The 26,367-nt window shown below is 51.1% G+C and overlaps 1 protein-coding gene across 1 annotated transcript in view; it reads left to right on the top strand.

Annotated features, from left to right (window-relative positions):
- The window catches only part of MAP4 (microtubule associated protein 4), a 133,080-nt gene that overhangs the window by 54,779 nt on the left and 51,934 nt on the right, over nt 1–26,367 (top strand). The window contains exon 5 of the mRNA XM_017836828.1: nt 25,902–26,033. Within this exon, the coding sequence (XP_017692317.1) occupies nt 25,902–26,033 (132 nt within the window). The remainder of the gene's footprint in view (nt 1–25,901; nt 26,034–26,367) is intronic.

Here is a 26,367-nt window from a genome sequence, read left to right as displayed (position 1 = left end):
ATAAAATATTCCAAAGGCAGTTGTCATCCTGGCATTGGTAAGAACTATTTATTTGGTCTCTCTTGTCATGCCCTCCAGCTCATCTCTAGTACAGATCATTGCTAAGACCGTTTGGGTGCTCCCAGCATTACACCCCTCCTGATCCATGGGCGTGGCCCCGAGGGGAGAAAAGTAATCAGGAAATAATGATGAATGTTTGGGAGATGGGGATGAATTAAAACATCTCTCTGTTACAATTCTCTTTAGAATATCAGAGTGTGATTTAGAGTGTGAGTGAGTTTCGTGTCCTTATTGAGGATGGGACTATGAAAATTGATCTTTGTGCTTAATTTGACATTGTAAATTCAGTCAGGATGAAGTTGTGCATCTTTTGTCGTTTAAACTGAAATTAAGAACACTTCTGAACCTTCCTGAGGATACTTCCTCCCTCTTTTTTAATACTTATAACTAAAAGGACACAGAAATATAATCGGATTTATGATACTCTGGCTCTGACTAATTAAATGCATCGTGATGTTTGTACTGAACTTCTGACTTGTGTTTAAAAAATCCTTTATTTGCTTCGCTCTTGCTTTGTGGGGGTTTTAACTCTTCACACACTAAACGTTAACAACTTTGATCAGAGATACTTTTATGTGTCTGAGGCTTTTTAATTTATTAATACGTTCCCTCTTTGTGGGGCAGAGTTGGATCTCTTCTCCTCTTGTTAAAGTCTTGTCTAAAAGCGACATCAAAGCGGTGGGAGCGGCACGTCAGAGCTGAGGAGTCGTGGGCATCAACTTAATTAGGCTTTCCAGAACAACAGAGGGTTGATACGACACAATTCCTTCACAGCCTCTTCCCCCTGCCCCCCTCCTCGGTGGAACACTGCGATGTCCCTGGTTATCCATCAGGGAGGAGGAGGAATGCTGCATTTCCATCGGGTTTGCAGGGCTGAGCAGCAGCTGATGCTCTGCAGGAGCGCCCGGACCAGGTTCTGCCATAGGTGGTGCTGCCCAAAGCAGCCCTGCAGGCCCTGGCCCTAAGCCACCTCCAAGCTGTGGTGGCTTATTTCCAGCTGGATCTACTCCCTAAGCTGTGTCTGAAAGCTGGAATGGTTTTTAGGGATGTGGGATGTGAGCCCAGTGCAGAGGTGGGAAGTGGAGCGGCCAAGGGAGGACTGAGGAAGGTGATGCTCAGGGAAACCAGCATTTTGCTACAAACCCCAGTGTTGAAAGCCACAGAGAGAGCTTTGAAAAGCAGAATTGGGTTGGAGTTGGATCGTAGAACAGACTCCAAGGAAAAGGTGCTGGGAGGCTGTTTGATGGCACAAACACGGATCTCTCCGGGCTGGAGCACAGGAAGCTTTGCTGCACTTCTTTGTTCACTAATCAAATAAACAAGGTGATGACTTGATATTATGACTTGCAACATTATCTACAACATGTGGGGGGTGTGCAGAGCTTGGAATTAGTCAGGACTGAAATCTTGGCAGCCTGTGCTGCCTCCAGACCGATGCCCTGCTCCAACATCCCCTTAATGCAGCACATGGCACAAACCCAAAACTCCTGGACCTGGGGGGCAAACCCTCCGTTGGTGTTGAATTGTGTTGGCTCTGACAGTGCTGTTTAAAGCATTCCTGCAGGGATGGGCACAGGTCAGGATTTTGGGAAGGGAGGCAACGGCTCGGGGGGGGTTCAGTTCTTGGCAGTGCTGAGCTCTACGTGACCATTGGTGTCTGGCTTGGGGGGGTGTTTTTTGGGAATTTGAGAGCTGCATCTGGCTTTGGGTGCTCGGCACATCCACTGCAAGTCTTGCTGTTAATCCAGTTCTTCCTTATAAGGATAAATAGAGCAGTTGGAGCAGCATTCCGAGGGAAGGCAAGCACAGAGCTGAGGGAACCAGCAAGGGAAATCATTAATAGTGTGTAATTCCAGATGGCATAAGGTGGGGAGGGAGGGACCTCACTGCTCCCCTTCACCATGCAGAGATTAGGCAGGGCTTAGTGAAGCTCTGACAGAAGTTTTAAAATTAAAAAATAACGTGGGTAATTTTCGATTTGCAACTCCTCGTTGCAAATAGGATATTTGCCTAGAGTTCAAAGGAATTCTATGTTTAAAAATAAAAAACCAACCAAATTTCTGGCCACAAATCCGTCAAGGATGATCACATGGTTTAATCTGGGTGCCTCTTGCCCCAGGTGCTGCTCATTCTCTTGCTGGCAGGTGAGAAGTACCCAGGGGAAGTATCCCAACGTTCATGCTCCCCTTAGCTGGGCTTCCCCCTCCTGCCAGCTGGCTTGGAATTCTCACATCCACGATTGGGTCACAGAAATACTTTGTTCTCAGTGCAAACTGTGCCTTTGGGCAGCACCCTGAGCTCTCCTGGGTGTCACTGACCCAGCTCCATTCCCAGACACTCCTAAAAGCAGAATTAATTCCATGTGTCTCCAAAGTGGCTTTTGGCAAATCTCCTGGCTGCACTAAATGAAGTATTGCTTGTTGAGCAGTGTGTGCTACCTGGATGTTCATGTTTACTAACGACTTGCGCTTTCTTGCCCCTCTCCCCATCCCCTTTCCCTCTCCTTCTTCTTCTCCTCTCTTCTATTTTCTCCTCCTAGAAGCCTAGACTGTCTCCTAACACTGGGGCTGCCACTGACACAAGACCAGTGTCCTTTTCTACCTGCCATTACACTTCTAAAATCTTCAGCATTTTACAGAGCTCTTGCTTTGCCTCCTTGGAAGAAGCCAAAGGGTGGCCGTGCTGGCGGCGCTCCATCCTCCTCCTCCTCCTCCCTGTGCTCTGCAGTGCTTGTTGAAACCTTCCTCTCCTTGTGTAAGCACAAACGTGCATGATGTTCTGAACTGCACCATTCGGGTTTTAAGTCACAACCACAGCTCCATTTTCAGTTTGATCACTTTTAAATTTAATTTCTCTCCGTTTTCATGGGTGCTCAGCGACAGAAGGTTGGAGATTCCAAGTTGTGCTTTCCTAGCGGATGGGTGCACCATGACTGCAGCTCCTTCCCCTCCTCCCCACACTCACCACAGCCTTGTAGAGTTCCTGCCTTTATCCCTGCTGCTTTAAAACCTTCCCACATCAGGTTTTTGTCTGTAATGATGTTGTTTTCTTCGAAAGGGGTGTTTCCAGACCGTAGCACTTGCTAGACTTGAGAAACAGATTAGGGAAAACCACGTTTCCTGAGGTACAGGTGGGTCATCTCTGGGGTGGATTATGGGGTTCGAGCACTTGCCATCAACTGGGAGTATAAAGGAAAAGAGCCAACCCCAAATTCCTGCCTTAGGAAGCTGCTTTGCTGTTGTGCTCCTTCCCGAAAACCCTGGAAGTTAAGAAAGGGAATTGCCTTTCTTTAACTTCACCCCTCAGGCTTCCTTTGGGGAATGACAGCCTTGGATGGAATTTTACCTGCCATGAGAAAATAATCTGAGAGAAACTAAAGGACTAAATTGTAAAATCTACCCTGAAATAATGCTGAAGATTTCCAGCAGCACCAGAAGGAAGGGGCCTGTTTTAATCTAAACCAGAGCTACAGGAGCTCAGCAAGTGCAGGGAGGTTCCTGCTGTGTCCATAGCAGTGCAAAGCTTTCCAAACACAAACCAGACCAACAGAATGCGAAAGGAGGAGATAATTTAGAGAGACAAGGCAGTATTTTACCCGAGACAGGCTCAGCTGGGGTTTGTGTAGGTGAGGGGATGTTCTGTGTGAGGGTGGTTGTGTTGTGAAGGGTCCTTTGCCCACAACACCTGATAACGGGGGTTTATTGAACCCAAATCCAGTCCAAGGTAGGACCTGATTTTCCAAACTGCACAAAAGAAGTGCACTGAGACCTTCACTTGCCTAAAAATATTTTTTTCTTGTTGTGAAGAGGCAGGTTACACCTGAGTGCCCCTGGTACCCTCTAGTGCCCATTACTGTGCCATGATGCTGCTCCACTCAGGATTTATGGGCTGGGGGTCTCCCCCTGAGTGGATCCTGCTGTTTGTCCTGCTCTTAATGCCCCAGAGGGTTTGCTTTGAGGAGTCCCCTCCATCGGTGACCCAGCCAGCCTGGATTTATTGGATTTATTGAAATTACCACAGTCCCCACCCAGGGTGGCAGTGCCCAGAGCTGGCACTCCCTGTCCTGTTCAGTGATGTGCAGCAGGACCTGACCCTTTTCTCCTCTCGTTGGGTGCCAATTTATTGCTTTACCCACCAGTCAGGGCCTTGTTTAGTGGCTGTGACATCTTTGTGGTGCCAGTTTCCCAACAAGTAGCACCGGTGGCTTCTCCTCTGAGGTCAGTAGCTGTTGTTTCTGAGAAAACTCCATTGCCTGGAGTTGCCAGCTCCCAAAACTGGGCTCTTCCCTTCCTGGTCCCACGTGCCAACCTGGCCAGGACACCACACAGTTCATTCACCGAGTCATTTAGGCTGGAAGAGACCTCCAGGAGATCATGGAGTCCAACCCTTGAACCCCTCGTGTTGTTCTTTCCTCTCGGGGGATTTTTGGTGTCTGTGGCCATGCAAGGAGATTGTTGCATTCTTGGTTTTATTTCCAAAGACCTTTCCATAGCTACTTTTTCTGTAAATGAGGTTGATTTTGGAGCAAGGCAGCATCCCTTTAACCTGGTTCCTCAGCCATCCTTTCTCACCTTTTGCCTTAACTCTCTGTGCCCCAGGAATAGAGAGTAGATGATGATTGACAGAGAGGTGTTTTCAGGTTGAATTATAGAAGGCTTCAGGTTATCTGAACACTTTATTGAAATGCAATAATGCTTTAAATCTTGGCTGGAGGGGGGTGTGTGGCCCCTGGAGCTGTTGGCTGCAGAGCAAGGTGGGCAGAGGGGTTGGGCCCCCCTGGCTCGATGGGATGGGGCTGGATGGGGCTCCCCAGGCCCAGCAGAGCCTTGAGCAGTCCAAGGGCTGCTCCTCCAGCCCCAGGTTCAGTCACTGTCTCAGCTGCAAACACGGACAGCTCATTCCATTTCACCCCCACTTTATTTTCCACCCCCACGTTTGCATCCCTGTTTATTTTACAATTTGAAATGCCATCGGGTTCGCTCGTGGGCAGAGGGAGAGCTGCTTGTTCTGTGTGTCTGGGGTGGTTGTTCCTCACAGGACTCACCCAAAGCTCTGCCATGTCATGGCTGTGCTTTTCCCTGGGGGCTGGATGGGACCTGGGGGATGGTGGAGGGTCCCTGTGGGGTCTTTTGGATCCCCCAGAAACTGTATCTCCCTGAGAACTCAGTGCAGTGCCTGAATGTGCAGCAGTGGGTCTGTCCCCTTGGGCAGCTTCTCTTTTCAGAGGGCCAGGCAGCCACCAAAAGTGTTGCTCTGTGTAATTCCCTGTTATCCATACTTTTCTCCAGCCCTTGGAGATGGTCTCTGCCTTTCCTATACTAAACCTTGCTGTGCCTGCACGCTGTGTGTTGTCACTGCTGATTCTGAACCAATGGTTGCAATGCTCTGTATGACTGAAGCTGTAACTGCTGTCCAATAAATCACCCTAATAAACGTGTCAAACTAACCTCTGCAGAGTTGTTCTGTGCTCAGAATCTCTTGGGTTGTGCTGCTTGTCCATGGCTGGTTCCTGCAGGAGCTGCATGTCTGGATGAACTGCTCCTGTGGTGCTGCTGGAAGAGGGAAATGGCTCAAACTGGAATCATTTGCTGCCTGGGCAGAGGTTTGGAAACATGTCCCTCAAAGACAAGGATGTTGTGTACAGTGTTTGGCACTGTCCCACAGGACACCCTTGTCTCTGAAGTGGAGAGACATGGATTTGATGGATGGGACACTCGGGGATAAGGGATGGGCTGGATGGTCACACTCAGAGCTGTGGTCAATGGCTCGGTGTCCCAGTGCAGACCAGTGAGCAGTGGGGTCCTCAGGGGCTGGGATGGGACCAGGACTGTCCAACAGCTCTGTCAGTGACATGGACAGTGGGACTGAGGCCCCCTCGGCCAGTTTGCTGAGGACCCTGAGATGTGGGGAAGGGATGGGGCACCCAGAGGGACCTGGACAGGCTGGACAGGTGGGGCCGTGCCAACCTCAGGGGGTTCAGCGAGGCCAAGGGCAAGGTCCTGCCCAGGGGTCAGGGCAATCCCAAGCACAAACAGGCTGGGGGTGAAGGGATGGGGAACCCTGAGAAGGATTTGGGGGTTTTGGTGAACAAGAAGCTCCCCGTGCCCGGCTGTGTTTGCTGGGACCCAGAACCCCCCGTGCCCAGGGCTGATCCCTCTGCCCCCTCAGCTGAGACCCCCCCTGCACAGGGACAAGGGGGGATGGCTTCCCACTGCCAGAGGGCAGGGCTGCATGGGATAGTGGGAAGGAATTCCTGGCTGGGAGGGTGGGGAGGCCCTGGCACAGGTTGCCCAGAGAAGCTGTGGCTGCCCCTGGATCCCTGGAAGTGTCCAAGGCCAGGTTGGAGGGGGCTTGGAGCACCCTGGGCTCGTGGAAGGTGTCCCTGGCCGCGGCAGGGGTGGGACTGGGTGGGCTCTGAGGTCCCTTCCCACCCGAACCATCCTGGGATTCTAAAGAATCAGTTTGCCTAATTTCCATTTTAATGTATTATTTCCACAAGCCACGTGATTTTGTTGTTGGAGGGGGTATGGCATGAAACCCCAGAGAAGGAAAACTCCTTCCCACAGTGGACTGGAATAAAGAGGGAGCTGGGGATGGATGAGGTGGATGCTCATTTCCATGCTGGACTCACAAGGTACTTAAAAATCTACCTGATTTTGTGAGGATTCATGGAAAAATGGCATCTGGGGGAATCCACAGTTCAGTATTCCTGAGGAGATGTTGTATCCCATGGGAGCATTTAGCTGCCACCTCAGCAGAGGTCCAGCCTTTCTGCTGTTATCAAACCCCCTTTTGCTGGTAAGTTTGGGGTGCACAAAGTTAAAATACCCCAAACACCAAAAAAACCCACAAGAAACTGACAGTTATAAAAAAACCCCCAAACAAAAAACCCCAACAAACCCCCTAAGAAATTCCTTCCTTCTGTTCAGCGTTTTGTAAATAGGACACTTACAGCAGTGCTTTTTTAATTAAAACCATTTTAATTAAAGCTGGTTTTCCTCTTTTACCTGCCTGTGTATTTCCCTCTCAGTGCAAGCTTTTATTCACAGAGGCTTTTGTATTTTCTGGGCTTAAGGAAGAGCTTTTTAGGCCGCTCAGGCCGGGGCTGCACCAGCCATGGTCACCAGCAGGGAGTTCACGTTTCCCGTGGCTTGGGTCTAAAAACAGCAGCAAAGTGAATAATTGAGCAGGTTTGGTGAGTTCTGCGCTGGGGATGACTCAGGTTTGTGTGTGTTTGTGTGTCCCTGATTTGGGGGTGAGTATTTCAGGCCGGGGATGGATGGGGAAGGGCAGTTGGGTGTCTGAAGGAAGGTGAGGTGGCAGCTGGGGGGGTCTCTGGTCCCTGGCCACAGTGAGGACCCTGGGTGGGGAACAGAGACCCTTCCAGGGAATGTGCAGCTTCCCCCAGCTCCTGGAGGGTGGGTGGGGGGATGAGGGGTTGTCTCTGTGGGGTCCTGGTGCTCTTTCAGCAGAGGAGGTCGTGGGTTCCTACGGCTGCAGGAGCTGAGCAGCTCCTGAGACCATGGGAACCATGAGCCAGCAGTTCAGAGAGCCTGAAGAAATGTTCCAGTTGTTGAAGTGCTTATGAACACTGGGAATGTAACACACAGCTGTGGCTGCCCCTGGATCCCTGGAAGTGTCCAAGGCCAGGTTGGACAGGGCTTGGAGCTCCCTGGGCTGGTGGAAGGTGTCCCTGCCCATGGCAGGGGGTGGCACTGGGTGATCCTTAAGGTCCCTTCCAACCCAAACCAGTCTGGGATTCTAAGATCAGGTAAATTGTTGTTCAGCACAGGATGTAGCTTTGAAAACCAAGAGCCCCTGCCACGCCCCAGGTTAGAGCAGGGTCAGATCAGGGTCTGGAGTGTTCAGTGCAGTGTTGGTGCAGCAGAAGGAAGTCACCGAGCCCTGGATCACAGGGAGATGACTCAGGAGATCACCAGGGCTCAGATCTGCCACTTCAGTGCACATTTATTTTCCCAGCTCGTCTGTAGTGCCTGGGTTAATGTACCTGAGGGACACTGGAGCTCTTCTGCACTGAGGAGGTGTTTGTGAGGCACAAACAATGGCTCTCTAAGTGCACACTGTGTCTTGCAGCAGCTTGGAGAGAAAACACTGCAGATCTGGGCTAAAAGTGGTGTGTTTAAGAGCTCCCAGTCCTTGAATCCCTCGTGCTCCTCCACGTCTGTGAGTCAATAGTCAGGTTTTGTGTGGAAGTGGTGGAGGTGTGCACTGACCACAGAGAAGGAATGTGGCCTAAAAGATGGGAATTTGTGCTCCCAGTTTCCTAAATCCTTCCTTCTGTAAAGGCTGTGGATGTCCTGGGCTGATCCCACAGCCTGGGCAGCAGGGGAGGGGGGAATTGTGCCCCTCTGGCCCCTCAGGTGAGACCCCCTTGCAGAGGGTGGGGAGGCCCTGGCACAGGTTGCCCAGAGAAGCTGTGGCTGCCCCTGGATCCCTGGAAGTGTCCAAGGCCAGGTTGGACGGGGCTTGGAGCAACTTGGGCTGGTGGAAGGTGTCCCTGCCCATGGCAGGGGGTGGCACTGGATGATCCTTAAGGTCCCTTCCCACCCAAACCATTCCATGATTCAGTGATTCTCCTGCATGAGGCACAGGGGGTGTAAATCAGCCTCCCCTCGGGCTGCCCTGGGGCGCTGGTTCCACCCCAAAGTTCCGTGCTGGGCCATAAATCCCTGCCCTGTTTCCATATGTTGAGTGACACACTCAAGGAGCTTTTCCCCGGGCCCTGCTCCTGTTTGTGTCAAAGCAGCTTAAGCTGTTGTGTAACGGGCTCTGTTGTTGGGAAGAAAGTGGAGCGTGGCAGCTCCGTGGAAGAGCTCCTGGAACATTCCATGTCCTCGGCACCCACAGGGCTCTGCCCCTGCGGCTCCTGCCGGGCTGGAACACAGTGTGGGATGGGGGGCTTGGGTGGGGCTTGGAGCGACCTGGGCTGGTGGGAGGTGTCCCTGCCCGTGGCAGGGGTGGCACTGGGTGATCCCTGAGGTCCCTTCCCACCCAGACCAGTCTGGGGTTCCAGGATCCTGGGCTGTGGCAGTGTCGGGGTGTGGGAAAGCAGAGAGCTGGGATGAGGAAGGGAAGAGCTGGGAATTAGGATGTGGGTTTTTCAGGAAGCCAGCGCTGCTCTGTCCCCAGTGTCACCCTGGGCCCCCAAAGGGCCGCGTGGATGGAACTGGAACAGCTCTGGGAATGATGGGAAGCTCCTCTGTTGGCTCCAGGGAGAAGGAGGGACCTTTTCTGTGTGAAAAACGCTGTTGCCATGGCTGTGTCTTTCTCAAGTGGTGCTTCCCAGGAACCTGCTCTTTGGCTTTTCGCTTTTTGCTTCAAACTTTGCTTCAAAGGTGGGACGTTCCTGACTTGACTTGTTGAATAGGAAATTAAAAAGCTTACAGTGAAGTCGTACATATGTTGAAGTCTATTAAAAGATTAACAGCGAGGCTTAGTGAGGTTTAAAAAACGGGAATACAAACCCTCTCGGTTCTGCAGCGTGTTCAGGAGTTGTTCCAGCAGGGATCTGACAGCTGGGTGAATTAATGGGGTCTTACAAGGCTTGAATTTCCTGAACAAGTAGCTGGTGCTTAAAATATTCAAGCCATGAACTTTGGAGCTTATACCTTGAATTTAACGTGTCATTATTGCACTTAAAACCTACTGGTTTTGGGGGGGTTGTGCTGCAGAATTGTGCAGGCTGAGACCTGCTGGAACATGTGAAGCCTTTTCCCTGTCCATCCTTGGAGCTCATCAGCCTCTGCACAAAATCAACTTGTCATTTCCCAGAACTTCATTTCTGTGGAACCAGAGTATTTCTGTGCACGTAATCCTGGGAATGGTTGGACACCAGGGCAGCCTTTTGAAAGTCTTGGTGTTCTCAAGGGTTTTTGAGGCAGGTAGAGGAGAGACTGAGTGTTATTGGTGCAAACAAGTAGGACTGTTTACCCTCACTGCCTCTCATCCAGACATGCTGTTATCCTCCACTTACATTACCCAATTTTCCTTTAATTTGTTTCTCTGGAACTCAACTGCAGCTTAAAAAGATACTTTCTTTTTTTCCTCCTCTTCAGTGCTTCAAACAACATCGTGTTTCTTCCCTTGCTTGTTCCAATAACTCGTATGGAGCGTTTGCAGTGACCCTTTGGATTAAATGTAGGGAATTTCAATGCCATGTGTGCTCGAGGGGCTCGTCGAGGGAAAATAAACAACTGTAAAAGACAGAAAAAAAGGAATCTTACTCTAAACACTTGATCATCACCTTTTTGCCGGACGGGGTAAATTCTTTGGCTCCACAGTGAGGATTTATATTTGACATTGGATCAGTTGGTAAATATTTGCCTTGGAGTCGGGAGCGTGGCTGAGCCCCAGGGAGCAGCTACTGAGCTGACAGCAGAGAGCAGCCAGGAAGGACTGACTGGGTCCCACATCCCAGGGATGGGCAGGAGGGGGTCGGCAGCTGCCGGCCCCGATTCCCCCCGGGAAGGTGGGGTGGGAGATGCAGCTCCAGCCTGTTCTCTCCTCCCTGGGCTCTCCCTGTTAAACTTGCCTTTTCCACCTTTTATTCCCGTTCCAGACCTGGAGGTTCTGCTTGTAGAAGTGGGTTTAGCAGGGGTTTATCCTGCTTACAAAACGTTCGGGAGGACTCGTGTGCCGGGGTGGCTTTGAGAGGTCGTGTGACACGGGCTAAATATGAACCTGGGGGATAGAAAACTTCCCTAATCCTGGCTCTGGTTGTAGCTCCCTCGGTGGCCTGAGCTCTTTAATCTTCTTCCAGTTCAGTCCCATCACTGCAAATAGGGTAAGGCTGATTATATTGTGCATTTTATCTTTTATAGCTGCAGCTGTTGGTGCCACGGCGTTCCCGTGGGATTGGTACCGGGGGGTAATCTTGGATTAATCTGACCTTTTTTTTTGGGAAAAAGAAAATTTTATAGTCAAGGAATGTGTCTGGTGAGGCTGCTCAGGGGGTCTTTGGTGGTTGGGAGTGAGAGCAAGTCTACACCTCGGAGCAAGTGTAGCTTTTAAGTGGCTGAGCAAATGGAAACTCGGGCGAAATGCTGAGCAAGCTGCTCGTGGCTCCTCGTTGAACCCCTAAAACTGCTCTCTGTGGAAATGGGTTTGAACAAACTCAGCTCACTTAGGCTTGCATGAGTGATTCCCTGAGAAATAAAGAAATTCTAAAGATGCTGAGCTATTTTGGTACCATTCGTGCAGCTCATTGCCAGCTCCAACCCATTAATTACCCACTGCACCTTCTGCAGAGTTGGTGTTTCTGAAACGCTCAGGCTTTTGTCAAGTACAGCATAAAAATTACCTGAATTACCCTGAAGGAGTGTCAGAACAGGAAAGCTTTCCTGCTTTCTGGAGTTATTAAACTTGGGAGCAAGAAGTGAAGGATGCTCGGGATCCTCGTCCTCTCCGGGCTCAGGGAGCTCTGCCTGGTCCCCTCCAAGTCTCCTCTCCCTCTGCAGTCCAGGCTCACCCTGCCCTTGGAAATGGTGCAAAATGCCAGGGTGGATTTTTTTTTTTGAAGTATTTGCTCCTCCTCTTTTTCCATGTGATGGGTAAAAGCTCACCTTGGTCCCTCAGAGCTGGTCCCTCCTCACTGGAGCTGCTCGTTCCTGCTGCTCCGATGGGAGGAGGAGGCTCTTCCCACTGCTCTGTCCCTTCGTTCAGCAGCAGGGAGAGGCAGGCTGAGCTGTTTCCTGGAGGTGACCGGCTGGGATGGAGGTTTCTGGACCAGGCTCTGGCTGTTGGCATCAGTCAAGGCTCCCAAACAGGGCAGGATTCACAGCTCCCGTGGGAGCAGCCCTGGAGCTGCAGGGCTGGGGATGTGTCTGCAGACAGTTGATGCTTCAGGCACCTACAAAATTAGAAGTGACTTGGCACAGAAGTGACATGACATTCCAGGACATGGACAAAACACAATTCACCCCCAAAAAACTGTCTGGGAGGGATGTTGGGTTTGTTTTGTCGTGTAACTTGTTATGGTGTTTAACTTTCTTGCTCTTAACTAGAGCACAGAGATTTGACCTGTGTATTCTTAAAGAGAATTTTCTGTAGTTCTCTGTGACAGGTTCAACCTGTGCAGGGACAGGAGCTTGGCTTTGATGACCCTCGTGGGTCCCTTCTAGCTCAGGATATTCTGTGATTCCGTGAAGTTACATTTTCCATGCCCTCAGGTTGGTCTGACTTCCTGAAAAACCAGAGTCTGGGTAAACCCTGCTCTTTCTGAACTGCTGGGGATTTAGGAGTTACTTGCGTTTCAGGGGGTTGGGAGTTCCCTCAGGGGTGATGTAGGGCTGAAAACCAACATTTTGTTCTTCTGGAGTCCTTTTTTGCTTGTGCAGATGAAGCTTGTGCTGGGAGATGGCTGTTTACCAGCTCCAGGAGGGAAGTGCACGGGGAGTTAATGATGCTGCCACGTGGGGAGTGGGAAGGCTGGGAGGAGAACTCAGGTTTCCTGAGCCAACCATTGCCATTGTTGCTTGGTCAGGACGTGGGGACTGACAGTGTTTGCCAGCAGAGCAGTGTCATGGCTCTCATCAGCCCTGTGCAAGGGCTGTGTGACATTCCCTGGTAATGGGATTTGGCAGAGGAGCAGGGATGGAGGTGTCTGGGTCTTGGTTTGGTGCCACAAATTCTGCCCTGATTGGTGCACAGCTTTTTGTGCCTTAAAATCCTTCCTCTGGGGGCTGGGTTGGGATGTGAGGCTGGAGAGTGAGATCTGCCAACAGGGGAGAAGTCATGGAATCGTGGAATATCCTGGGTTGGAAGGGACCCCCAGGATCACCAAAGCCCAGGGGTGTTTCTGATGGCTGGGAAGGAGCATCTCATCTCTGCCCCTCTGATCTCTGCCTCCCATACAGGCACATAATACAAACTGGGCTACTCCAGTGAGTCCTGGGATGGGAGGAATATCTTCTCTGAGAAAAGATGCTTCTGCTTCTTTAACATTAAAGTGTGGCTCTAACCCAGGATCCTCGTTGTGCTGCAGTGCTGGGGTGCCACCCTGTCACCCCTCCTGGGTCAGAGGGACACAGCCAGCACAGCATCCCACTGGCTGCCACCCTGCAGGTACAGCTCAGAGCACAGGGACAGCCCACAGCCTGGGACCAGGCGCTCCTTGGGGTCCCCTCCCAGCCAGTTATCCCAGGATTTCATGAAATCCAAACCCAGGTAGTCTAAAATTACATTGTTAAGTGAATATTGTGGAAGGAGGAGAGCACCAGGCAGGGGAGACCAGAGGGATTTGTTGACAGGATGGAGTGTGGGATGGTGGTGGTGGGATCAGGCTTTGGTGGATCAGGGTGAGAGAACCTTTGAAGCCCAGCATGGTGTGACAGGCCCAGGCACTGGTTACCAGTGTAGGACTGGCTGCCTGAGAGCACCTTTCTCGTTGGCCTTCCCTTTCCAGTTACCCCTTCAAAGGATCCAGGGATGGCATCAAACACCCTTCACTGACTTTACATTTTAACTTCATTTCCTCAGAACTCTTTTTGATATATAAGATTAAAAATAAAAACATTAAGCAAGAGTTATTTTGCCTTCTTGATCTTCACACTCTAGTAACTGGTTCTGTTCCTCCGGGAGGATAATTCCCCTTTTGACTTTGCTTTGCCACTTGTCACTTAGCCAACTCTTTATTTACCTTTGTGTCATTTCCTTGTGTCTCCACTTTCCCTAACATTTCCCCTGGCTACAGATAAAAATACTTGGCTTTCAGCTACGTCAAGTCTCCCAGGCTTTGTCTAGAAAATCTGTGATGTTCCATCATTAACACTCTCCTGTTCTCCAGTGATGCAAACAGCTTGTCTTGCAAAATGTCACTCACATGCAGCTTTGCAAGGTTTTGAGGGACTCCAGGTCTCAATCTTACAACCAAAAGGACTCTGCTTAAAGATAAAAAAAAAGAGAAAAATCTTCATTTATATGTTTGTCACTGGAAGTTTCAGGTAGTTTAGTGCAGCACTGAAGCTTAGTCTCAGATTCAATATGAATGAGAACCAGATAATCATGGAAAGATCCAAATTAGACTTGCCCACTTTAGTAGCTGAGGGTTGAGGAAGGTTAGATTTACCTGACCAGAATTCTGGTTAGAAAGAAAGAAATATATAAATAAATGAGCCAGTTGATGGTCTGAGCTGCCTGTTGTGTTCTTGTTGATTTTAGAAATGCTGGTCACAGGGGTTGCATCAGATTTTTGCCTCCTGAGTCTTGTGCTGCTTTTCTCTCTCCGGAGTATCTCCAGTGCTGCCAAGGCTGCTGCATAAAGATGTTTTAGCACCAAACCTCAGTGGATTGGACACTCAACCAGAGCAGGAGCAGGTTTGGCAGTGCCTAAAGAGAGCTGGAGAGGGACTTTGGACAAGAGCCTGGAGAGGCAGGACAAGGGGGAATGGCTTCCCACTGGAAAAGTGGAGATTTAGGTGGGATATTGGGGAGGAATTCTTCCCTGTGAGGGTGGTGAGGGACTGGAATGGATTTCCCAGAGAAGCTGTGGCTGCCCCATCCCTGGAAATGTCCAAGACCAGGTTGGACAGGGCGAGTTGGGAGAGTGGAAGGTGTCCCTGCCATGGCAGGGGGTGGCACTGGATGGGCTTTCAGGTCCCTTCCCACCCAGCCCAGTCTGGGATTCTGTTCTGTCCCAATGGACATCTTTGGGGAATTCCAGTTTGGCATTTCAGGCCATACCCCCAGAGGGACTTTGTGGGGCAGTTTCATGATTTTTTTCCCTTGTTGGTGTTCTTTGGAGTCACCTACTGCTGAACTCTGATGAAACCCTGTTTTGGAGCCTCCAGATGTGCTCCCAGTGGGTGCCCACAGACACCACCACACCTTCTCCCCGCGGAGCAGGGGCAGCTCCACGAGCTCCAAGGTCACACTCGCCGTGCACTGGTGTGTTTTTCCCAAACCCAGACCAGCCCAGGAGCCCCGTCTGGCCCCGTGCAGCGATGCCCTGCAGTGTGTTCACTGCAGCTCTCCATGTGGCCACCAACAGCTCCCCAGAACCCTGGAAACGTCCGCTCAAGTCACCGTCAAACGGCGGAGCCTCCGCGGCTCTGCTGCAGCTCTGAGCCCCTGCTCTGTCAGTACATCTGGGTGAGACAATTCAATGTTAGACCAGAGAGCTGAGGAATAATTCATGGGTTTTGTTCCTTACATCTGGGGTCCGTGCTGTGGAGCAGCCTGGCTTTGAGGTGAGCTGCTGCCCTCAGATGTGCGCTCAGCCTCTCCAGGCTCGGCCGCGGGAATAAAGGGGTCTGTTGCTTAGTTCTGCAGAGGGAAAATGGCCTTGGCAGGGGTTTATTTCGCACCACAAAACATCAGAAACTCCTTAGTGAGGAATTATAAAATTCCTCGAAAAGCAGCAGCCTCTTTGCTGTAAATTGGAAGGGTTTCCAAAGAGCAGCACGGGCGTGTCATCCTCCTTAGCCTCCTCATCCTCCTCAGCCTCTGAGCAGAAGCTTCCTGAATAAACAGCAATAGAATTGTAAATTCTTCCAGTATTATGCAAATGGCTTCATGCTTTGATGTCCCTCGTGTCATTAGTTTGACACTAGCTGGAATTAATGCCCATAAAACTCTATTACAGACGTGGCAGAGACATTTCTCCCGCCCGCCTCTGATTCCTCCTGCGAGCTCCGAGCTCTGCCCTGGGATTGGGGAGGCACAAAAGTAGGTCAGGGCGATGTGTGTGAACAAACATGACTGTGGTGCTGAAGGGGAGGGTTCTATTTTGAGCACTTATTTCCATTATCACCATCTCGTTCCGCACAGGCAGACGGGCACTGGTGTGTCCGTGTGCCCACGGGTGGGATTGGGAAGCGGGAGGAAATCCCTGTGTGTATGAGGATGTACAGACCTGTGTCTGTGTGTGTCTGTGTTCCGAGAGTGACAGTAAACAGTGGCACTTCGGAGTGGCTCCTGCCCGTCTCACTGAAGCCAAGTGCCCAGGTATGTAGGTCAGGAGGAGTGAAGCATTTGGAATCCAAGCGGCAATTCCGGGCTGGAATTGCCGACCCCGTGTGGGGGGAGCGTGGGGCAGGATTACAGGGAGGTTTTTCAGGGTTCCCACACTCCTTGTGTATTTATAATTCATTCCTGGTCCTCAGAGTGGCTTCCTCCTTAACAGCTCCTAGGGAGAAGTGTTGGCTCACAGTCTGGAAATATCCCAAATAAATAGCTGGGATGCCATCAACCAGGAGAAGGGTTGGTGGTGGAGCTGGTGCTGTCCCCAGTGCTTGGTTTTACCTGGGAGAGCAGGAAAAGATAAGGTGGAAAGCAAGAGATAGGATAGAATTGGCTGGTTTTAGGCAAATGAGCAGGAGGGAGAAAAGGGAAATCAACTGAAATTCATCTGGGCAGTCAGGGATCTCAGGAGTTAAATCTGTTGGGAAGATGAAGTGCTAAAAAACTGATGGAGGGAAGGGATTTGTATGGATAGGCAAGAGTTCACCAACCATTTCCAGTGTGGCTGTGTCAAGTGCCTTAAGGGTTCTGGAAAAAAGGAGGAAATTAATAAAAATGGAGGATGGGACTTACAGCTTGAGAGATTTAAAACCCCCCAGATTATGGTGTGTCGTGATTTATAAGTCCTGAAGTGCAGGGGGCGAAAAGGAGAGGATTTCTGATTTATTAGACACAAGAGAAGGTTGAAAAAAACCTGTTAAATGGAGATGGAGGAGAAAACGATGCAAAGAAGGCTGCAGGGTCAGATCCTTGTCTGCTTTAGTTCTGGGTTTTATTATTTGAGAAGTGCTGCTGTTCAACAGGGCTGGAGCACGGGCTTTGTCCAGGCCAGAGTCCCCAGCACCTGCCTGGAGCTCCTGGCATGGGGATGGATAGTCCCAGGGAATGGAGAGGGCAAGCACCACACCTGGCTTAGAGGTGTGAGCCATTATTAATTTATAACCTAATTAATTAAGAGATATTGGAACAAGTGGTGAAACAACCTGCCCAGAAGCAGCTGGAGTGATGAACAGCCCTCCAAGCTGCTCCTGTGTGACCAGGCACCAAACAGGGTGTAGGTACGACAGGGTGAGGTGAGTAAAGGTGGGTTTTAATGTGATTTACTTGCTCCGAGTTTTGAGGAGACTCAGGCAGTTCTGTGCCTTCCTCAGCTGCAGGAAATAGCTCTTGAAAAGTGCTTATTAGTGGATCAAGTAGTCACCAGAGCACTTCCCATCTGCTGGTGCGTGGACCTTGTTCTCCCTGATCCTGTAAACACCGACTTGTCAAGGAACACGGAGCTCGTCAGCGCCCAGCAGGGACTGTAAGTGCTGCCTTCGTTTGTTTGTGTTGTCTTCTCCGGCCCTGATTGCATTTGAAACAGGAATTCAGCCCTTGGAGGTTGTCAGGAGAGGATTTGGGATTTGCAGGAGATCAGGGCTGAACCGCTCAGCGGAGGGAAGGAGCAGCCACGTCCTCCAGCAGCGGCGAGGGTGGCGAGGTGGGGGCACTTCTTCTGCTCCAGTTGCTCCTGGTGCTGGCTGGGCTGGGCAGCTCTGCCCAGGGTCTGCCACACGGGCACGTGGAACAGTCTGGGGCAGGGAGTGTGGTGTGTGGTGCCTTAACTGAGCCTTGAAAAGACACCTCAAACATCCAGCGCTTTGCACGCAGAGAGCAGGAGTGGGTCGGTCTGTCTGCTGTGGGGTGAGAGCAGATCCTCTGCTTCCTTGTGCTCTTAAAGATAAAGGAGCACTTTGTGTTCAGCTGAAGAGAAATTTGCAGGTTTCTTTTTCAGGGTGGTTGGGTAAATATGCTCTGGTGTCAGTGCAGGAGGATACAGCTTAGAGAAGGTTGGAATTCCTCAGCAGGAGGTACTAAATCATCGTCAGGTGGGAGGGAGGGGATATTTTCCCTAAGAATTTACTGGCTTTTTATACCTCAGGTATTTTTTTTCTTAATCCACTCTGTGGCTCTTTGATTTCCTGGGAGCAGGGGGCACTTTGCCAGTCCCAGTCCTACGTGCAGACTGGCAGAAGGTGGTGCTTTAGCTGCTCCTCTGTGTTCATGGTGACCTGAACCCCCTTGAGCTGTTGGCACCAGTCCTGGCTGCAGCTCAGGGTTCCCTGCAGTGTGTTCCCATCATCTGGGCTGGGCTGGAGGGTGTTCCTGGGCCTCCTGCTGCTGAGCAAGAGTAGAACCAGACAATCATGGATTGGGTTGGGTTGGAAGGGACCTTAAAGCCCGTCCAGTCCCAACTCCTGCCATGGGCAAGGACACCTTCTGCTATCCCAGGTTGCTCCAAGGCAACTTCCAGGGATGGGGCAGCCACAGCTTCTCTGGGCAACCTGTGCCAGGGCCTCCCCACCCTCCCAGCCAACAATTCCTTCCCAATATCCCATCTAACCCCTCTGGCAGTGGAAGCCATTCTCTCTTGTCCTATCACTCTACCCCTTGAGTTTTCCAAACTCCCAGGTTGTTTGTCTGGGGTCTGGTGTGTCTCTGGTAGTGTTTTCTCATCCTTCCCCACCTCTGCAGAGGTTCAGGGGAGACCTGTGTCCCTGTTCAAGAGACTAATTCAGTTTGCCTGGAGGAAAAGGACTCCCAGACCTGCTTTCCTTGAAAGCCAAAGCTCCCCCACCCCTCCAGGGGTGAGCAGATTCCTGTCTCTCTATGTCCACGTTGGGAAGGTTTGAGCATTAAGCTCAAAGCTCTGACCTTTGCTGAGTGAATCCTTATGCTGGTTCCTTTCTGCTGCCTCTGCTCTTCTCCAAGGCTTCTGCTCTGCAGTGTGCTGCACTTTTCCTGACCCTGGATTAATGTGGAGCACGGGCAGTCTCCTCAGCGTGTGCGACCGCCGGGGCTGCGATGCCGCTCCAGCCTCTGCCCCACCGAAGAACTCCTAATGGAGCAGTTGAACTGGAGCGTTCCCTGAATCAGGAGGAAGCTGTTTAAATTTGGCAGCAGCCCTTTCAGGGGCAATAGCTTTTCCCTGCTCGGAACGAGGGCTGACAGCGCTGCAGGTCACGGCTCTGCTGGAACTGCAGAGTCACTGCTCGGCGGGGACAGAGGGAGGGACACACTCCCCCTGCTCCGGGGGCACTGGGAACACAGGGGCTGCAGGTCCCCCCCAGAATTCCTTGGAGCTCCTTCCCCTCACTCCCTGGCTGCTCTGGAAGCCGGGAGAATTGTGTAGGATGTTGGAGCAGCACGACTCGGTGGGAGGTTCTGTGGAGGGGCAGGAGGTGCTCGTGTGACACTGAACTGCTGTGACGTGGGGTCCTTGTCCCATCACCCCCAGACCTGGGTGTTCATGGCCGTGGGGTCTCTGTGGCCAGGAGCTGTGGCCAGGCTGGGCAGCATGGAGGAGGGGAGATTCCACCTCCTGGCCCTCACATCTGGACAAAAGGAGGCTCAGGGGGGACCTTCTCACTCATCACAACCCCCTGGAAGGAGGTTGTAGTGGGGTGAGGGTTGGTGTCTGCTCCCAGGCAACCAGTGACAGGACAGGAGGGAACGGCCTCCAGCTGTGCCAGGAGAGGGTCAGACTGGACATCAGGAGGAATTTCTCCCTGGAAAGGGTGGTCAGGCCTTGGCAGGGGCTGCCCAGGGAGGTTTGGAGTGCCCAGCCCTGGAGGTGTCCCAGGAAGGCCTGGCCGTGGCACTCAGTGCTCTGGGCTGGGGACAAGGTGGGGATGGGGCACAGGGGGGACTCCATGGGCTGGGAGGGCTTTTCCAACCCTCAGTGATCCTGGGATCTCTGGTGCTCTCTCCCATTCCAGCTCACTGGGGTTTGGATGGGCCTCACGTGCCCAAAGTAAGGAGTTGGTGGTTCCCTCACTGTGGGTCTTTGGCCTCAGTTTTGAGTATTTCAGCTTCACACATCTCAGACAAGGCAGCCTGGCCAGGGTGTCCTCACACCTTGTACTCCTCCTCAGTTCTGAGCCTGGATCCAAAGCCAGGGGAGCGATTCAGCTGACTCAGTCCTGGAGTTACTGCTCTGGGGTTTCTCTACGTGCAGATGTTCTTTCAGCTCATCTGCATCTCGTGCTGGGCCTGTTGAACAGGTCTGGGGAGTTTTGGCTGTGGCTGTGGAGTGAAATATTCCCTGCCAAGGACATCAGAGGGCCCACGGGTTTAGGAAGGAGCCCCAGGTGGAACAGGGGTCTCAGCTGTAACACTTGGCTTCCAAAATCTCAGTTGAGAAAAGCCAAATAAAAAGCCCAAGCAGGGACACCTTCCACTAGCCCAGGTTGCTCCAAGCCCTGTCCAACCTGGCCTTGGACACTTCCAGGGATCCAGGGGCAGCCACAGCTTCTCTGGGCAACCTGTGCCAGGGCCTCCCCACCCTCCCAGCCAGGAATTCCTTCCCAATATCCCATCTATCCCTGCCCTCTGGCAGTGGGAAGCCATTGCCCCTTGTCCTGTCCTTCCATCCCTTGTCCAAAGTCCCTCCCCAGCTCCCAATAGTTCCAATGCTGTGGAAATAAGTCTTTAGTGAGTCTTTTATTTAAAAGTAGAACTTCAGGTGCCTTTGCTGTTAAAACCTGTGGAGTCTGTTGAGTGTGGTTCTGGATGGGGGAATCTGGAGAGGGTTCCTGGTGGGAGCTGTCGTGCCTGGCAGTCCCGAGCACTGTGGGATCTGGGAGACTTCTGTGATACATCCAAGGTGTGCTAAAGGATTACTCCCTTCTGGAGCAGCTGAAGCAGGAGCAGGAGAACAATCACAGCTTTTGGAGCAATTGGAGCAGAGGGTGGGATTTGAGAGCTCTCTGCACCTCTGTGGTTCTGCCTTTCAGTCGATGACGAAGCAATGGCTGCTGGAAAATGTCCCCCTGGGACATTTTCCCCCTGCTGGACAGGAAACTGTAACAACTGCAATTTTTTTTTTTTCCTTGCAGATTTTTTGTAAAAGGCAAAACATGAACCTTGTGTTGAACTTTCAAGTTCCTGACTGTGCATCTCCTGAGTTTGGAGATAGCGGTTCTGACAGTCGTACGCACGGAGCTCTTTTAGCATTCCGGATTATATAACAGCGTGGAATTTCAGAAGGAGGGCAATAAAACCCTTCTTGAGCTGTCAGCATCCGTCTGAAATGCCCTGCAGCTTCTTGATGACCTGTAATAGATTCCTCATCTTCATTTTCCCATCCAGCTCGGTGCTGGGTTTTAATTTGCTTCTCATTGCTGGGACTTTGGAGAAGGGATGGAGGGACAGGACACAGGGAATGGCTTCCCGCTGCCAGAGGGCAGGGATAGATGGGATATTGGGAAGGAATTCCTGGCTGTGAGGGTGGGGAGGGACTGGAATGGATTTGCCAGAGAAGCTGTGGCTGCCCCTGGATCCCTGGAAGTGTCCAAGGCCAGGTTGGAGCAACCTGGGCTAGTGGGAGGTGTCCCTGCCCGTGGCAGGGGGTGGCACTGGATGAGCTTTCAGGACCCTTCCAACCCAAACCATTCTGGAATTCCCTCATTCTGAAGCTCCTTTTCAAGGTAGCAGATGCCACACCCTGCAGAGAGAGGTGTGTGTGTGTGTGGACTTTCATTCCCATTGGGATTGATGGGAGTTTATTGTCCTGACCTGTTCTGCCAGCTGATAACACTGTTGCTCTTGGGTGGTGGTTCCAGCAAGGCCTCTTGGCATCCCTGTAAGACCCGGAGCAATGGGGATATCTGGGCAAATTCCCCTGGAGATCCATATGGGAATGGAGCCCTTCAGCCTCTCTCTTCCCTGGTTGCTGGCAGGGGCCTCTCCTGGCTGCACACTCATTAATTTGGAAGATACTTAACCTCCCTCTGGAGGTCTGGCCGGTGACCTCCCAAGATTAGCATCTCCTGCAGCGAAAAGGCTTTACCCTGTAATCCCCTCCTGGGAGAGCTCCTGGCTGGACATTCCCTGGGGGATGTCCTGCGGGACGCCGGGCACGGGGCTTTGCTCGGGCACAGGGCTTTGCTCCTGCCAGAGCCCCCAGGCCAGCAGGGCCCGGGGGTGGGTGGCCAGGAGGGCTCTCTGGGCTGGCTGAGCCTGCCCTGGGGGTTGTGGCCGTGCTGATCTTTGCAGAGGGCTGAGAGCACAAACAAATCCCCGCCTCAGCAGCTCCGCTGGACGTCCTGCTCTCTTTGGGAACCTGCCCTGGGATCAGTGCAGGGAAGGTGCTACTTGCATGGGATCCTTATTTTTCCTGTCAGAAGCAAGTTTGCTCTGTAAGTACGTTGTTAATGGTGTTTTTTCCTTTAAGCAAGACTTTGTAAGCTCTAATCCTACCCTGGTTTATATTATCAGCGCTCGTAACCGGATTTTCAGCTGCCACCGAGCTTTAATACTCACTAAAATTGCTTTACAGGTTTGTGGGATCTGTCAGATTTGCATTTTGTGTCGAGTGCATGATCTGCTGCTGGCACACATTAACGGGCACTTTCAGGATTGGTCCTTGTAAGAGTTTGGCTTCTCCTTTTTGTTGCTTTTGTGTCTTTTGTTCGGAGATCGGAGGCAGAACGTGTGTTTTGGGAGGGGCTGCAGGGCCGGGGCTGGAACTGAGAAATCCTCTTTTCTGAGTCCTTGGGATCTCGTTTCCCATGTTCCAAGCTTGAGAAGGAGGAGCTGAATATTGGGATGGGGTTGGGACGACGAATGAGCTGGAAGTGTCTGCTTTATGGCTGTAGGGCAAAGAACTTGGAAAAGATTTTGGGAATAGCAAGGGGGGTTTTGCTAATGTTTGTTGTGACCCAGCAATCTTTGTTCTCTGGGGTTATCCTGGCACTGGCTACAGGGAAGGGATGTTTGTTCCTGGCTCAGGAGCCCTGTCCCTGCTCCTGGCCTGTCTCCGGCCTCTCGGCCCCTTCCAGAGCTCTCTGGATCCCTCCTTACGTTGGGATTGCTGGGAAGCAGTGCTTGGATTGGGTTTTTAATTAGCACCTGTTATGAAAATGTTGTCTGAGGAACATGCAAGTCTTTGGTTTAGACTTCGAAGGACTCGGAGTCAGCTCCCAGCTGCTCCTGAACCAGCTTGGGTCCGGATTTTGGGGCTTTGCTGGAGCTGAGGCTTCCAAAACACCAGTGGTGTTGCTCAGCTTGGTCTCATCCAATGCCACATGTAAATATTTCCCTGTACAACTCTGTCTCCTGTTCATTCCTCCTCCAGCCCAGTGTGGGCTTGAGGGAGGTTCCCCTCCTGGTTTAAAGGCATGACCACAACCTGTCCACTGAAACAAAACCAGAGGAGAAGTTTGACTTCTGCTTTACCTTTACGACCCTAATTTTATGGGAGATCTCTAATCATGGCACTGTGCCAATGTGTTTTTGTGGTCTAACAAACAGATTTGTTTCAAATATTTAGAATTCAAGCAGTGTGTGCTCTACAGCTGCTCAGCCTTAGTGTGAATCTAATCCAAAAATCAGCTTTGAAGAAGTTCTTGTCGAATGTTTTTAACTGCTCCCAGGCTCTTCCTCGCACTGTCAAGGACTTTCAGTGTCTCTTTTTTTTTTTTTTTCTTTAAATAGAGTTTTATAGACACACAAATGACAGGCTCCTGTCTGGAGGAATTTCCAGTACAATCTAATTAAATCCCTTGCTGTTCTGCACCACAGATAATCGTAAATAATAATAATGTCTCTTGACACATGTAGTGACACTTTATCTTCAAAGCACTTTGCAGACGTAAATAAAATAAAATAGTATAAAAATCGTATTATATTATAAAATAAAATATTAATAAAATATTTCCTGCTTGAATTATCAGCCTTTCAGCTACTCCAGGACTGGGGGCTTGGGCAGCATTCCCTGGGCTGGATTTTCCATGGGACACGGGGGGTCCATGTGTCCCCCTGTCCTTTATCACATGGAGGAGGCAGAGCTGATGGAGAGCCTGGCCAGGGAACCTTCTGTCTCCTGCTGCTGAAGTGAACCATGGCAAATGGAGCCATGGAGCAGAATGAAAGCTGAAAGCCCCTGGCAGCAAAGCAGCGTCCCCGTGCCAGCCCCTCTGCTCGGGGGGCTCCCGGGGCTCAGGGGGAGGGAAAACCCCAGGGATGGGCAGAACTGCATTTGTTCAAGGGCAGGGGGAGGGATAACCCCAGGGATGGGCAGAACTGCATTTGTTCAAGGGCAGGGCTTCAGTGCTTTCACTGGGTCCTGTTTACCTGGAAGCCAAGGAGCAGATCTTGTGTTTACTGGAATTGCCCTTTGAATTCCCAATCCCTGGCTTTCCGAGGGCGTATAAGCATAAAAATAAAACACATTTTGTTTGTGTTTAGCTGGATCAGAGTCTCTATAGGATCTCATCTACAATTGTGAACTTCTGTTAGGGCATAACATTCCTTTAGAGGGAAGTGTCCCTGCCCGTGGCAAGGGCTTGGAACTGGATGGGATTTAAGGTCCCTTCCAACCCAAACCATTCCAGGGTTCATTCCCTGATATCACTTATCTCTGATATTTCTCCCCACAGCCAGTGCCCATCTCATGGTGTGTCAGTGCCACACCTGGCAGGTGGCACTCTCCATATTTTGAATTTCAGTGGTGAAAAAGCATTTTCCCAGCGTGTCCCTTGTGGGGTGGTTGTTGTGGGACCCCCCAGCTCAAAGCTGGAAGAGAGAGGAGGAGGAGCCCGTGTTGTGCCCCCCGTGAGGGCACCGAGCTGCTGAGAGCTGAACCCTGGTGACACCACTGAACCCTCCCAGCCCTTCATGTGATGCCTCAAAGGGAGTTAAAGCTCATTAATTCTTCTGCTTTCCTGGGGATTATCTGGGAAGTCCCAGCTAAAGTGTATTTCTGTCATCAGCTCAAAACAGGGACAGGCAGTCACACGCCTCTGACCCTGCAGAGCCCCAGCCCCCAGGGACAACGGGGGGCCTGGGCCTCCAGGCTTTAATTGGAAATAATATCAGGTGTTAATCACAGGTTCTGATGTGTTTCTAACTTCATGGAGTTAGAAACTCCTCCTGCTCCTCTGAGAACAAAATCTCTGAGCAAATTGCTGTTCCCACTGATTGATTTGTGCTGGTGGCATTGCCTTATTTTATCAGGGAAGCACAAAAGCCATTTTTCCATCTTAGTCTTTCTCAGTCACTTGTTGTTGTTATTAGAATGTTTAGAGTCTCTTTGAATCTCTGCCCACTTTGCTGTTTTTGCCTACCTGGTACCAGGTTGGTGCTTTTATACACCAGCATCATGTTTTTAATTAATTCTTCCCTTCTGGTCCCTCTCTGTGTTAACATTGGGGTTGCTTTTATTAACTTCTATTTAATTAGCCAGTTTTGCACTGAATTAAGGGTCATCTCCAGGGATATTCTTTTGAGGCACACTCTGAATTTCCTCTCCTGAGCTCAAGGTACTGTTAGCCTAAGTGAAGGTAAAAATATTAAAAGCATTAAAAGATTTATAGGCTAAAGAGCAGAGAATGTTGTTTTAGGGGATGAGAGAAGGAGTTGGGGTCAATATTTTTGTGTTTCTTTCCAGAAGAAACTGGAATCAGTTGAAAACTCTCATGTTGTCCAGAGAAGAGTTGAAAAATTCAGGTTTCCTTAAAATGAAAACTAAGCTAAAAAGCCACTAGTCTGGGTGTTAGTTTTGAGCCTTTCCACTGAGTTTGTCCAATTTAAAGCTTTAGGGCTTAAGGTTTTCTTTCTTTTGTACAACAGAAGGATTTTGAATAGTACTGCTCTTCAGTGTGAGTCCCTTCCTGATCTTACATGTGTATCAAGGCACAGAATTCCCATCATCCTGTTTCTCACCTTTGAAGAGCTGGAGCAGAGCAGTAATAAATGACTGTTCCGGACTCTGGTTTGACTCCAGTTCCTGTTCCCTGTCGGCCTCCGAAGGTCACATCGTCCAATAATCTGCTCCAAGCATTTCAGTGTTTTGACTGTGTCGCTTTCTCCTCCCCTTTCAGTGTTCCCAGGAGAAATCATGGATGAAAAGCTGTCTTACAAGGAGTTCCTCGACCGCAACGACTCCTGGGCGACGGACGAGCGGGAGCTGCGCTTCGACCCGCAGCCCGTGTTCAAGCCCATGGAGATGGCTGGTAGGGCTCCACTGCTTGGGAATCCGCAGCATCCCTGATTTTAGGGGCTGTGGGAGGTGGTGAAGGGCTGGTCTCCACCCCCACAGGGGCTTCTCTCTTGCCTTCCACCCCCTGTGCCTCGTGGTGTCCCCAGGGCTCAGCGCTGGGCCCAGCCCTGGTTGATGTCTTTGCTGATGATCTGAACGAGGGCATCGAGGGCACCCTCAGGCAGTTTGCAGAGGACACAAGGGTGGGTGGGATTGTGGATCTGCTGGAGGGCAGGAAGGCTCTGCAGAGGGATCAGGACAGGCTGGATCCATGGGATTGATGGGCTGAGGCCAACGGGGTGAGGGTC

This window comes from Lepidothrix coronata, unplaced genomic scaffold, assembly GCF_001604755.1.
Source record: "Lepidothrix coronata isolate B3197 unplaced genomic scaffold, Lepidothrix_coronata-1.0 Scaffold285, whole genome shotgun sequence".
NCBI classification, from domain to species: domain Eukaryota; kingdom Metazoa; phylum Chordata; class Aves; order Passeriformes; family Pipridae; genus Lepidothrix; species Lepidothrix coronata.
This window is presented reverse-complemented; position numbering and strand designations above follow the sequence as displayed.